Source organism: Bombina bombina, chromosome 7 (genome assembly GCF_027579735.1).
Source record: "Bombina bombina isolate aBomBom1 chromosome 7, aBomBom1.pri, whole genome shotgun sequence".
NCBI classification, from domain to species: domain Eukaryota; kingdom Metazoa; phylum Chordata; class Amphibia; order Anura; family Bombinatoridae; genus Bombina; species Bombina bombina.
In genome coordinates, this window is record NC_069505.1 from 381,842,222 (window position 1) to 381,856,797 (window position 14,576).

A 14,576-nucleotide genomic window follows, 5' to 3' on the forward strand; every position below is an offset into this window, starting at 1 on the left:
GCATATATAATTCTCTATTTTGGCAGCATTTTTCATACTTACGCAAGCGGTCTGCTTGTTTTTTTGTATCCAATTGTACAAAGTCATAATACACATGCGCGTCTCATGAACGAGCATGAGAAACTCACTGCGATATCGGAATTTTAACACATACGCAGAACGATCGAGTGACATTTAGAGTCATGGCTTCATTCCCCCGGGGGGGTAAACGTCCATTGGATGATTGAATAGGACTAGCATGTCAATCACATATAGAAAATGGCTGGCGGAGGATAGAATGTTAACGGAGGACATTTCGAAGGTAAAAATAAGGATTATTTACATAGGATTGTTAAAAAATGATGAATGAAGGTTCAGCTATTTTTTGATAAGGAATATAAAAGCGTGAGCGAGTCACCCGGACTTGACCTTCATTTGCTCGATCACTATATGGCAGCAGGGTTGCAAGAAAGTTATCTATTTGAAAGAGCACTATTTGACAGCACTATTTCCTGCCATGAAGTGCACCAGATGCCTCCCTATGCATCTCTTCAACACAGAATACCATTGGGAATTAAGCAAATTTGATAATAGAAGTAAATTGGAAAGTACGGTAATTTAAAGTTGTATGCTCTGTCTGAATCACTAAAGAACGTTTTTGGGTTTCATATCCCTTTAAGAGTTTTCATGCAGCAGAATATGTGTATATTGTATCCTACTTGCAAAGCTGTTTTCTGTAAAGCCAGGACTTTGATAAATTGTCACACTTGGTGTGGTGAACTTGTGACCCATTCTATGTAAGCATTCACATAGCAAACTGTTTATCTGAACCCCCGGAGAATACAGAGTTATCTCACATCATCACCTATTGTAGACAACTGATGAAATGTATGTGTTATCCAGTGACATTGATTACACTACATTTCCATTAGCTCAGTTACTGCCTCACTTCCTGGTGTGTGACATCAGACAACAAAGGGAGCTGCTATCCTGCACTGCGCTGGAGCAGGGATCAGGAAAAGCCCATTTATCCAAACGGCCTGAAAACCACAGGGATTATGCAGTATTCAAAACTTGAAAAGGGTCTCATTAAGTTCACACACTGCCAGAAAGATATTTATTGCTGCTCTGTTCCACAACACTGCCCTATCTGTGGGCAAAGTGCAGTGAGCTCCTGGAAACTGGAGGATGCACCTGTCAGTATTCCTAGTCCTTTTGTGAATGGGCACGGTGAGCAATTTAGCTTTGTTCTAAAGCCCACAAAGGGCTTATTTATCAGGTAAGTCAGGAGTCATCCAGGACGCAGAAGTAACAATATTTATTGTGCAGCTCATAGCAAAACCGCAAAACCATACTTATCTACCAGTGTTTTAATCAAAGGGAAATTAATGTTTATATATCTGGGCTAGTAGCTTTTAACCCCTGACTAGTAATGTATAGTGATATTTTCCACCCTGTGTATATATATACAGTGTATATATATATATATATATATAAAGACAAAAGATGAATGAACCAGTAGAAAGAATCCACTGAATCACTCCTGGGCGCTCACAGTCAAATAAAAGCTATGCCACAAGGTATATACTCTATACCCAGCACCTAATAAAAGTATATATATTTTCAGTAAGAAGTATCCAGCTGCCAAAACCCAAAATAGCAGAGGAGACCTATCACTCCTCAATAGAGAACATAAAAAGAAAGGGGCAGGGTGGCGCAGAAAACTCAAACTAAAAAATATATATAATGAATAAATAAATAAAATATAATACAGTTTATAGTAAAATATTATAGCAATATAAAGTTATAAAAAAATATATATAAAATAAATAATATAATATATAGTGTATAGTTTTACAAATGTCCATAAGCTATTAAAAATCCTAAACGATCAGAGGTAATCAGGAGCACTTCAAATACGGAGAGCAAAGTCTTCAGGTGTTAGTCCCCTATTAGATGTGCACTTACTTGAATGAACCTCAATCACATGAGGTAAGAATGTAGCAGCGGTTATAAAATAACCGCTGTCTCGATTTTTAAGGGATCTATGTTGTCTGTATCTATGACAACAGTTTACCCTGAGCCAGAGGTCCTGGTATATGCGCATGTCCGGAAGTACGCCTTGCGTGTCACGGACCCAGGAAATGCCGGCGTGCGTTTCAAACCTCGCGCGGTGGATCTCAAGAAGAATGTAGCTACTTTTGGGGTTACTATTTATAGGTGAGTCCTGTAATAGCCTGTATCTCTGATGAAGAAGGGAACTTAATTTATTTAACCCTTCGAAACGCGTAAGATTTTTTAAGGAAGGTACATCACCTGTTGTATGAATTGTTTGATACTTCTGTAACTGTGGAGCCTGCATTTGCCTTTGAACTAAGATTCCCACTGCGGATACCTACTGAATTCTTGGGCTGCAGCTTTATTACATCTATGTGCTCTCTTCATACCTCATTAGTTGAGGTTTTTTATGTGAGTGTACCTTATTGTGTGTTATTTATGTTCCATTAAAGCAGTTTTACACTATGTTTGCTTTTCTGGTTCTCTTTATATGACACCAACACTGGAATTGGAAGTTACTACTTACTAAAGAGAGCACGAGGACATTTGGAGGATTCTACTATCCATATTCCAAGATACAGAAGCCTGCACTCTGGGAGATCCAGTGGATCATTCTATTTTTTCTACAGGGAGTGGCTCACTCTTTTATGAAAGTGCTACATTCTTACCTCATGTGATTGAGGTTCATTCAAGTAAGTGCACATCTAATAGGGGACTAACACCTGCAGACTTTGCTCTCCGTATTTGAAGTGCTCCTGATTACCTCTGATCGTTTAGGATTTTTAATAGCTTATGGACATTTGTAAAACTATACACTATATATTATATTATTTATTTTATATATATTTTTTTATAACTTTATATTGCTATAATATTTTACTATAAACTGTATTATATTTTATTTATTTATTCATTATATATATTTTTTAGTTTGAGTTTTCTGCGCCACCCTGCCCCTTTCTTTTTATATATATATATATATATATATATATATATATATATATATATATATATATATATATCCACAAGAAGACACTTGCCGAACTTGTGCCTTATTTCCTTTAAAAAATGTAATAGCATACAGTAACATTTTGGGGATTCTAACCCCGTCTTCAGACAAACATTTCTGTTATAAAATAAGAAACAAGTTGTGGTGAGTCAGAGTGCCTTTTTCTGGATTATGCATATTAAAGGGACAGTCTACCATAGAACTGTTATTGTTTTAAAAGATAGATAATCCCTTTATTACCCATTCCCCAGTTTTGCATAACCAACACAGTTATATTAATATACTTTTTACCTCTGTGATTACCTTGTATCTAGAAACCTTCTTCCAGCCCCCTGATCACATGACTGTGACTGTTTATTATCTATTGTCTTAAATTTAGCATTGTTTTTTGCTAAATCTTAAATAACCCCCTGTGCCTGAACACAGTGTTATCTATATGGCCCACGTGTACTTTCTGTCTATTTGTGTTGAAAAGAGATTTAAAAAGCATGTGATTAGAGGCAGCCTTCAAGGGCTTAGAAATTAGCATATGAGCCTACCTTTGTTTAGTTTAATTTGATGATAAAAGTAAATTGGAAAGTTGATTAAAATGAAAAGTCCTATCTGAATAATGAAAGTTTAATTTATACTAGACTGTCCCTTTAATAGCTTTGAAGTGCATCCTACACTGTTGCTGCATAATGCAAACTAGATAATAGGAGTGCTTAGCTCGGAGGACTGTATATATTTATAATTATATATGGCTAAGATAAGGGGGCTGACAGACAGAAATTAAAGGTGTATTGGCTGAAAGGACATAACTATAGGGTCACAGAGGTCTCAATCGCTACTGGGCCCACACCTCTAGTGGGCCTATCTGAGCCCTGCATATATGTGCAGCTACCAATCTGCAGCTACCTCCCAGTAGTACATTGCTGCTCCTGAGCCTACATAGAAGTGCTTCTCAACAAAGAATACCAGAAGAAGGCTAATTACATAATAGAAGAACCTACAATTTTAAACAACTTTCCAATTTACTTCTTTTATCAGATTTGCTTTATTCTCTTGGTATCCTTGATCAAAGGAGCAGCAATGCACTACTGGCAGCTAGCTGTACACATTGGTAAACCAATGACAAGAGGCATATATGTGCATCACTCAGCAGCTAGCTCCCAACTCCTAAGCCTACTTAGGTGTGATTTTCAACAAAAGGATGCCAAGAGAACAAACCAAATTAGATAATAACAATAAGTAAAGTGTAAACTTTGACTGTGCTGTCCCTTTAATACTGCTTTTGCATCCCTATTATTCATTTATTGGTTTTGTGTCTTTTTTTATAGTGAATATGACGGTTGCTCAGACCTTCATGTTGGGATAACCAGTTCTCAAGGTTAATTTATTTATTCTTTATATTTGAAATGTCTAATTTTCTGTGTTAAAAATTACATTATGCGTTTTTATTTATATTGGTGTTGGATTCCTTTGTTTTGTGTAAATGTGTTTCTCTCTCTAAAGAGGCCAAAAAGCAAACTCTGTAACCTATGTTCCTATAAAATGTAAAAAAAAATGCATAAACCCACCTATATACAAGACATCAATTGCTTTGAGAACAGGACAAAATTATTTACAGCTTGCCCTAATAGTCTGCAAATAAAGGGACAGACAGTCTACTCCAGAATTGTTATTGTTTAAAAAGATAGATAATCCCTTTATTACCCATCCCACAGTTTTGCATAACCAACACAGTTATATAAATACACTTTTTACCTCTGTAATTACCTTGTATCTAAGCCTCTGCAGACTGCCCCCTTATCTCAGTTCTTTTGACAGACTTGCATTTTAGCCAATCAGTGCTGAGCACAATATTATCTATATAGCACATATGAACTAGCGCTGTCTAGCTGTAAAAAAAACTGTCAAAATGCACTGAGATAAGAGGCGGCCTATGTTTAGCTTTCAGCAAAGAATACCAAGAGATCAAAGCAAATTTGATTATACAGGTGAATTGGAAAGTTGTTTAAAATTGCATGTCCTATCTGAATCATTTTGACTATACTGTCCCATAGGTGAGATCAGATAAAAATACTCAGCAAAATCTTGCCTGGGTTGCAGACAAGGCGAAAATGCTTATAGGTCCCAAGGCAACCTCCCTTTATTGGTAATAGTCATAGCATCAGCCCAAATTACTCAGAGGTAACATCACTGCTTTATATATGTTTCCCTTGAGATGAGCCATTTCTAGTGCTCCTAACCTATTTGTCACCTTGATAAAGTCATCAGAAAATCTTGGTTCTTTCATGTACCACTGGAGTCTGACCCAGCCGGCTAATATCCAAATCCAACTATGATATACCTATTCCCTATACCTATTGTCACATTAAAGGTACATAATACTCATATGCTAAATCACTTGAGAGTGATGCAGCATAACTGTAAAAAGCTGTCAGGAAAATATCACCTGAGCATCACTATGTAACAAGGGAAGATATTTACCTCACAATTTCCTCAGCTCAACAGAGTAAGTGTTCTGTAAAAACTTATCTTTCAGTTACTGTCCAGCTGCAGGTAAAAAAAAAAAAGATGAAATGAACAGCAGCCAATCAGTATCAGCAGTGCTAAGGTCATGAACTGTGATGTCATGACATTTCATAGTAAACTTCCTTAAACTGAATAGGGAAATAACATGAGTGTGCATGAAGCTCGCTCCCTTGCCTGTCCCAGGACAGACATACTGATTTGCTACTTAAAGTCCTTTACAATGGGGTGTGAATACTTAGGACATTTTGAGGTAAAATATCTTTCTTTTTTACATAGAGATGTTCAGATGATATTTTCTAGTCAGCTTTTTACAGTTATACTGCATCACTTTCAAGTGTTTAAACATTTGGGTATCATGTCCCTTTAACTATTGTCAATATCTGTCTGCCATTGCTAGTTCTCTATACCAACATGGTTATGGCAAAACTTACTCTTGTCCTTTTATGCTCTGCAGTCTTTAATTGACTATGAAGTTTATCTACTGTTTATACTTCTATTATTTTCTAACGTGCCTCTTTCTTTATGCTGTATGATCAATTTTAAAAACAATAAAAACAATAATTACAAGACTATTAACATGAAACCCAATATTTTTTATTTTGTGATTCGGATAGAGAATGCAATTGTAAACAACTTACCAATGTACTGTTATTATTTAATTACCCCTTTTCTCTTGGTATCCTTTGTTGAAAAGCATACCTACATATGCTCAGAAGCAGGAATGCATTACTGGGTGCTATCTGCTGACTGGTGGCTGCACATAAATGTATCTTCTCACTGGTTTCAGTGTTCAGCTAGCTTCAAGTAGTGCATTGCTGCTCCTTCAGCAAAGGATACCAAGAAAATGAAACAAATTTGATAATAGAAGTAAACTAAAAAGTTGTATAAAGTTATATGCCCTATCTGAACCATGAAAAAAAAAAATGGTGTTTGATATCCCTTTAAAGTAGTTCTGCAGATTATTAATAAAGTGATAGTTTTACAACATTTCTCTTGTATGCAGACTTTTTGACACTCAAGAGCATGCAGGTATCTAGCACTATGTGGTGGCAGTGTTTGCAACAATGTGGTTGATCATAATTGTTTGATATTGTAAGGGATGTTATGAATGTAACATTGGCCTTGCACTGATATTACCCCCCCCCCCCGCCTACCTGCTCCATCGATTAAAGGGATATTAAACAGTCTGTTTCATTTTAGTAATAAAAAGCACTAAGCAGTGGCAAATACTTAAAGGGACAGTCTATACCAGAATTTTTATTGTTTAAAGGGACAGTCAACACCAGAATTTTTGTTGTTTTGAAAGATAGATAATCCCTTTATTACCCATTCCCCAGTTTTGCATAACCAACACAGTTATAATAATACACTTTTTACCTCTGTAATTACTTTGTATCTATGCCTCTGCAGACTGCCCCCTTATTTCAGTTCTTTTGACAGACTTGCATTTTAGCCAATCAGTGCTCACTCCTCAGGAAATTCACGTGCATGAGCTCAATGTTATCTATATGAAACACATGAACTAACACCCTCAAGTGGTGAAAAACTGTCAAAATGCATTTAGATTAGAGGCAGCCTTCAAGGTCTAAGAAATTAGCATATGAACATCCTAGGTTTAGCTTTCAACTAAGAATACCAAGACAACAAAGAAAAATTAGTGATTTAAGTAAATTGGAAGTTGTTTAAAATTACATGCCCTATTTGAATCATGAATGTTTTTTTTGGACTTGACTGTCCCTTTAAAAAGATAGATAGTCCCTTTATTACCCATTCCCTAGTTTTGCATAACCAATACAGTTATATTAAAGGGTCACTAAACCCAAAATTTTTCTTTCATGATTCAGATAGAAAATAAAAATTTAAACAACATTACAATTTACTTCTATTATTTATTTTGCTTAATTTTTTAGATATCCTTAGTTGAAGAAAAAGCAATGCACATGGGTGAGCCAATCACATGAGGCTTCTATGTGCAACAACTAATAAGCAGTTACTGAGCATATCTAGATATGCTTTTCAGCAAAGAATATAAAGAGAATAAACCAAATGAGATAGTAGAAGTAAATTAGAAACATGTTTAAAATTGCATTCTCTTTCTAAATCATGAAAGAAAAAATGTGGGTTTCTTGTCCCTTTAATATACTTTTTACCTCTGTGATTACCTTGTATCTAAGCCTCTGCAAACTGCCCCCTTATTTCATTTCTTTTGACAGACATCCATTTTTGCCAATCAGAGCTGGCTCCCTGGAACTCCACGTGCATAAGCACAGTATTATCTATATGACACACACAAACTAACACCCTCTAGTGGTGAAAAACTGTCAAAATGCCCTTCAAGGGCTTAGAAATTAGCATATGAACCTCCTAGGTTTAGCTTTCAACTAAGAATACCAAAAGAACAAAGCAAAATTGGTGATAAAAGTAAATTGGAAAATTGTCTAAAATTATATTCTCTAAATCATGAAAGTTTATTTTGGACTAGACTGTCCCTTTAATACAAGTATTGGCTATAGAAAAGCTGTGTAGACATAACCAGCAGAAGAAATTACACTCCCAGTGGGGTGTAGGAGAGATAAGCAATAAAATGTTAATTTTCAATTGTACTCAGTAAGTATTAGGCTTTGGTATACAGACAGAGATAATATACATAAGCATGTGCATGTACAGAAAGTAATAAAATAAGGAAATGCAATTTCTCTGCAAGCTCAACCCATTTTAATGGGTTGTAGGTTCAAATAACAACACCAGCTATTTCAAATACAAAAATAAACACAAATAAGCAATATGTCATACATTTTATGCTCTGCAGACGGTATAACAAGTATTTGGAAACACATTAAGGGAAAAACAATTAAACAGTATACTGTCCCTTTAAGACACATGCATGCTCCTAGGCATATTTATATATGGACTTTAGAAAAGGACACCAAAAGAACACAGTAAATTTGATAACAGAACTAAAACAGAAAGTATTTTAAAATTGTTGCTCTACCTGAATTTTAATTTTGACTTTTATGTCCCATTAAAGAGATCATTCATTGGGAACAGATTACTCAACAGTTGCAAAAGTATGGCCGCAACAAAGGTTAAACATCCTAGACCAGTGATGGCGAACCTTGGCACTTCAGATGTTTCAGAACTACATTACCTATAATGCTTAGGCACTCTGAAGTCCAGTAAAGTATCATGGGAAATGTAGTTCTGAAACATCTGGAGTACCATGGTTCACTATCAGTGTCCTAGACAGATGGCTCCAAGATACCTGAAGAGCTTGGCCATTAATTGGGTACATTTCAGCACCATATTTTCTTGGTTCTAGTTCAGTGAAAAATACTTCAATTAATTAACTCATGTGCATACAATATAAATGTTTCAAAATTATGCACAGTCCTGTAACACACCCTTTAAAAAGTCTCTTGAGTATATTTATCTTATATCCTTTCCTGGGGTTACCTAAAGGGATAGGAAAGTCAAAATTAAACTTGCATGATTCAGATAGAGCATGCGATTTTAAGAAACGTTTAAATTCCCTTCTATTTTAAAACGTGCTTCGTTCTCTTGGTATCCATTGTTGAAAAAGAATACGCACATATCCTACACTAGTGGGAGCTAGCTGCTGATTGGTGCCTGCACACATTTGTCTGCAGTAGTGTTCAGCTAGCTGCCAGTAGTGCACTGCTTTTCCTTTCGCAAAGGACAACAAGAGAATGAAGCAAATTTGATAATATTTTTTTTGTGGTTTCCTGTCCCTTTAAGGACAGATATGAATTAATTCATAATTAAATAAAAGGATAAATAGATAAAGTGAATATTGAAAGTACATTACTAATATATGACTTACATTTGTGTTGATTGCAGGTGTTGTGTTTAATTATAATGAAACAGGTGTGCACAGAGATGCCACTGGCTGGGATCAGTGCGTTAGCGTTCTGCTTGTGCCGCCTGATGTGCATAATGTAAGAAGCCAATGGGACGACTATCTAGAGAGATTCTCAGCTGCTGATAGATGGTTACCGCAGAGGTATGTTTTTATGACATCAGGAACACAGTCTAGATATATTATGTGAAGCTGCACTGTGATCAGAAGAAATAAGCAGGCAGTGACTTTAGTACTGTAAAGGGATAGATCAAAGATCCACAAAGAAAAGTCCAAATCAAATGAGATCAACAGAATTTTATTACTAGAACACATGAAAGCATTAAATAGCCCTTTAAATACATTTGGAATTGTTCTGTTTAACATAACTCCAGGCAAACTATTGCATATAAACAAATATGTCTGCTCTATTGCAAACCTGGTAGTCTTTTTTTTTATTTTTTTATTTTAATATTTTTATTTTTATTTTCATTGAAGGACATACATTTGAAGAAAACAGGTTACATAGGATAAGATAATATAACATGCTTAAGAGATATACCCGTTGTAATAACTAACATATAAGCAAACTGTCCTTTTATCTCTACGAACATCTGAATCGGTCACTCTTGGACCACTGTTATAAAGTTATTTTTGTGACATAGAGATATTAAAAGGGGTGAGGATTTCTCAAGAATCCTCTTCAGTGGTATACATGGTACTGATGAAGAAAAATACAAAAGTAAAGGTCGCTCCCCAGCCACACACCCAACATAAACAGAATTCTCCCGGAAGACACTCCAGCAAAACATCTAGGCAGTCAGACTGCAAAGAAAAAAGGTTTGGCCATATATGGGGGTGTTAATTGTATACGCCTATGTTATCTTCAATTAAACTTAAAGTGGTATGAGATATAATGATTATATTGTTATGTATGCTACTAGTATAATATCTCTTTTGCATTGTTTTGGGGGTAATAAGAATTAGCTGTCTGCCCATGTGGACTGAATATATAGTTAAATGCAATGAGCTTAGGATGACCTCATTTGGGTTATAACAAAAGTGTATGGGAGACAGAGAAATGTAATTCTGTAGGGTGTCAATATTATATCATATAATGGCTTGTATTTGATATATTATGATTAGAAGTTACTGCCCACGGCCCCGGCCGCTGGCCATAAGGCAGGTCACCCATCATATTAGAAAGGTGCAAGCTGCATATATCCCCTGTCTAACCTATTGGGCTTAATTCTGGAGGCTATCATGAAGAACTATAAATTAAACTGTTTGAATAACAATATGCAGCTAAGAACACGTCTGCAATTTGAGTTAATAATAAAGAACGTCTAGCTGCTAAATAGGTATAATCAAACATACAATATTAGAACATTTATGGATTGCGTCATTGATAAAGATAATAGAAACATCTGAAATATAGAGAAACAAGTCAAACAGAAAACACATATGTGGCATCATACAGTTTTTAGATTAACCCCCACTGTCCATATCCTTTCCAATGGCGTGTAATGGGAAGTGGAGTGAAGGTATAAAAGTTTTCAGGGCAGTGAGGTTTTTGTGGTATGAGATTTTAGGCATATGGTGAGATTTTAATGGTGTGTAAACAGCGCCTGTGTTAGTCTCCTGGGGTTTCAATGTGGGTGCATTATAAGCACAGTTGGGCAGTTCCCATTGCCCAAAATGTCCAACATTAAAGTTAAAATCGTCCATTTGCTTATACATAGATGTTGAAGCCCAATCTTTAAAGTTAGCAGATAAAGCAGATGTCACCTCATGATAAACCAGATCTTGCTTCTGTGTCATACCTCTTATGGCTGCTTGCGGTTTATGTGCGTTGTGTTCTTGTCTCCCTCTGTATATAGCTTCATTGCTCCCTGTAGTGTCCGGGTAGTCTGGGACTTCTAAAAGATATTTGAGGCCATTATATGTTGCATGGGAGGGTTGTATGTAAACACTGGAGCCGCAATTCGATATCAGTATGTTAGTTGAGATATGCTCCTTTTCCTCCGTGTCTGCTACACCGTCCGGTATAAACATATCAGCCGAATCGCCTCCCTTCCTCCCTGCAGTTGCGACGTAGTTTGGTAGCTGTGAATCGGCTGAGTCGTCCATTGCTTTCCCCTTGGTAGCGCTCTCAGGCTTCTTTACCGCCAGTGATATATTTGGCATTGTGGGGTGCGGCATTCGTTCTAGGCCGTTAGCATAGGAACTCTCAAGTTCGGGCCTGTAGGTAATGTCTTCCGGTACTGTCAGTCTCCAGATCTCCATCGGTTGTTGCGGCTGTAGGACAGTTCTCACACAGCTGTCTCAGGTAGGATTCAGACGGAGCTTTGTATAATAGTTTTTGCAGGAGACGCTCCAGTCTGATATAGTGAGCGTCCAAACGCTGAAGCATGGCCTCGTCGTGCATAGGTACCGGTATGGAAAACATTGTTCAACTGTTAAGTATTCCCCCAAGAGATGCGATGGGTATATAATATTTTGGATAGTGCAGTCTGGGAGCGACAAGAACCCCGGAGACCGGGGGGGGGGTCGTCGCCTAGTAGTGAGCCGCCGCTCCAGGCCCTAATCGTCCGTTCCTCAGCTCCAGAATCATGCACACAGCAAATGCAGCCTGAAACAAACCCTTGCAGGGTTAAGCTTTGATAGATATGTGAAATTCTGTATCAATGCTGTTTTTTTAGCCTAATAATCGGCGGATTATAGAGGAATCCTCGGGAGCTTTAGGAAAAGCGTCCTCTTTAGAACGCAGTTTGGACACGCCCCCCAACCTGGTAGTCTTTTTAACCATTTGGCTCTTAGAGGGTTTAATGCACTGCAGCCAAGAGATTAAATAAAACCATAAACTGCAAATTCAATAAAGTTATTTGAAGGTTGCAGCTGCTTCATTTGCCTTTGGTGACATTCAGTGCATCAGTGCTGGCACACATAGCAGTTTGTAATAGCTTAACACTATATTGCAAACTGCTGCTGATTTATACATATGCACAGATGTGCATTTCAATTTCTACTAAATTGTGCCTTAAAGGGACAGTCTACACCAGAATTTTTATTGTTTTAAAAGATACATAATCCCTTTATTATCCATTCCCCAGTTTTGCAAAACAAACACAGTTATAATAATATAATTTTAACCTATGTGATTATCTTGTATCTAAGCCTCTGCAAACTGCCCCTTTATTTCAGTTCTTTTAATAGACTTGCAGTTTAGCCAATCAGTGCCTGCTCCCAGATAACTTCACGTGCACAAGCACAGTGTTATCTATATGAAATATGTGAACTAACACCCTCTAGTGGTGAAAAACTGTTAAAATGCATTCTGAAAAGAGGTGGCCTTCAAGGTTAATTACATGCTCTATCTGAATCATGAAAGTAAATTTTGGCCTAGACTGTCCCTTTAAAGGGGCAATATACTGTAAAATTAGTTTTCCCTTAATGCATTCCCAATGGCTTGCAATAGTAACTACAGAGTATACAATTATGGAAAATTGCTACTTTATGTTTATTTTGTTTATGAGAAAGCTGTTTTTACTGATTGAAGCCTCAATCCATTGTTCCCAAGAACATGAACCTCCAATCAATAAATCAATCAATCTCTATCTCTCTATCTTTACATTAAGGCTTTGGCTACCCCAAAGTGTCGGGCGGATATGATTCTCTGTAGTGGATCATGTCCGCCCGACATCGCTAAATGCCGACAGCATACACTGTTGGCATTTAACATTGCACAAGCATATCTAGTGAAATGCTTGTGCAATGCCGCCCCCTGCACATTCGCAGCCAATCGGCCTCTAGCAGGGCGTGTTAATCATTCCGATCGTATTGGCCACGTCTGAACTTGCAAGGTTTAGATCATTGGACCCTAAGAGAAGCTTAGAAGAGAGAGGGGATATAGGTGATATGCTAGAGACCTTCAAGTATATTAGAAGGTTTAATAAAAATGAGGGTAAAGCAAGTGTCATGATTTGATTTTAGGTTGGAGTTTAGTAGGTTCGGGAATAATTTGCAGAAGCACTTGTTTACAAAGTGGGCTATTAACCAAAGTGGTAGGAAAAAGACTGTAACTTTAGAAAGAAATATTGGCAGACTTTATGGAACTTTTGGTTCTATTGACTGTAAAAATGTAAATAATTATAAGAATTTTATTTTTTTCCCCCCTAATTTGGGATTTACAAGTAGCTGTAATCAGGAAACATATAAATATTCAAACATGTCTTTTACAGATACGAAGAAAGTGATCACAACTGCTACACATTTGCGCTGACGTTTGTAAACAGCATGTTGACTCTTCAAGAAAAGAAGACGTTTAGCAAGAAGGAATTTACCGAACGATTTGTTTTACCACGGACACGAAGAGCTTCAAAGTACATCACCATCTGCAAGGAAATTTCAGAAAATGATTTCTACATAGTTAAAAACCACAAAAATGTGGTGATTACACCTTGAGGAGTTGATCCCAGCTCTTTAAAAACCATATCTAATGATTAAATGATTGTGATCAGGTCCGTTGTTTGTTGATGTATTTTATAGACATTACTGAATGTAAAAGTCTTCCCAGATTGTAATTTTTAACATGTAAATTTATTTAAAGGGACATTGTACACTAGATTTTTCTTTGCATAAATGTGTTGTAGATTATCCATTTATTTAGCCCATCTGGGTTTTTTTTTGTAAAAATGTATAGTTTTTCTTATTTTTAAATAACATTGTGCTGATTTTCAGACTCCTAACCAAGCCCCAAAGTTTTAGATGTGTACTGATGTCTACAGTCTTCACATTGCTTCTGTTTGTATAATGGGCCTATTCATATGTAAGGGAGGAGAGGGGAGAGGGTCTGCTCTCAGCCCCTTTCTGTGGGTGTTCCAGACTAAACTCATCAACATTGCTGAATTGGGATGTTTTTAAAAGGTTTTATACTGGATTTTTATATCAGTATCTGTGCATATTATTCTTTATATTAGTGTCTATTGCATGCAGTAAAATTCAAATTGGTGTATACTGCCCCTTTAAGGAATATACATACTTAAAACATTAATAAGGACATTAAAATAATTTATATATGCAAAGTATATATTAGTAAGTATGCACTGCAACAGATTTACATACAAAATAAATGTTTTAAGAGCATTTAAAACCAAT

At 36.4% G+C, this 14,576-nt stretch overlaps 1 protein-coding gene across 1 annotated transcript; it reads left to right on the top strand.

The window, feature by feature from the left end:
* Positions 1-975: 975 nt before the first annotated feature.
* LOC128635918 (MKRN2 opposite strand protein-like) lies at positions 976-13,940 on the top strand. The gene is made up of 4 exons (XM_053689015.1): positions 976-1,258; positions 4,366-4,415; positions 9,422-9,584; positions 13,661-13,940. The coding sequence occupies exons 1-4, from the start codon at positions 1,038-1,040 to the stop codon at positions 13,881-13,883; spliced, it is 657 nt and encodes a 218-aa protein (XP_053544990.1). The 5' UTR covers positions 976-1,037; the 3' UTR covers positions 13,884-13,940.
* Positions 13,941-14,576: the final 636 nt, after the last annotated feature.

Excerpts from the sequence above, each read along its gene's own strand:
- LOC128635918 (XM_053689015.1), top strand. The coding sequence starts at position 1,038 with ATGCAGTATTCAAAACTTGAAAAGGGTCTCATTAAGTTCACACACTGC. Across the intron at positions 1,259-4,365 it reads ACAAAGGGCTTATTTATCAG|TGAATATGACGGTTGCTCAG; the intron begins GTAAGTCAGGAG and ends CTTTTTTTATAG. Across the intron at positions 4,416-9,421 it reads TGGGATAACCAGTTCTCAAG|GTGTTGTGTTTAATTATAAT; the intron begins GTTAATTTATTT and ends TGTTGATTGCAG.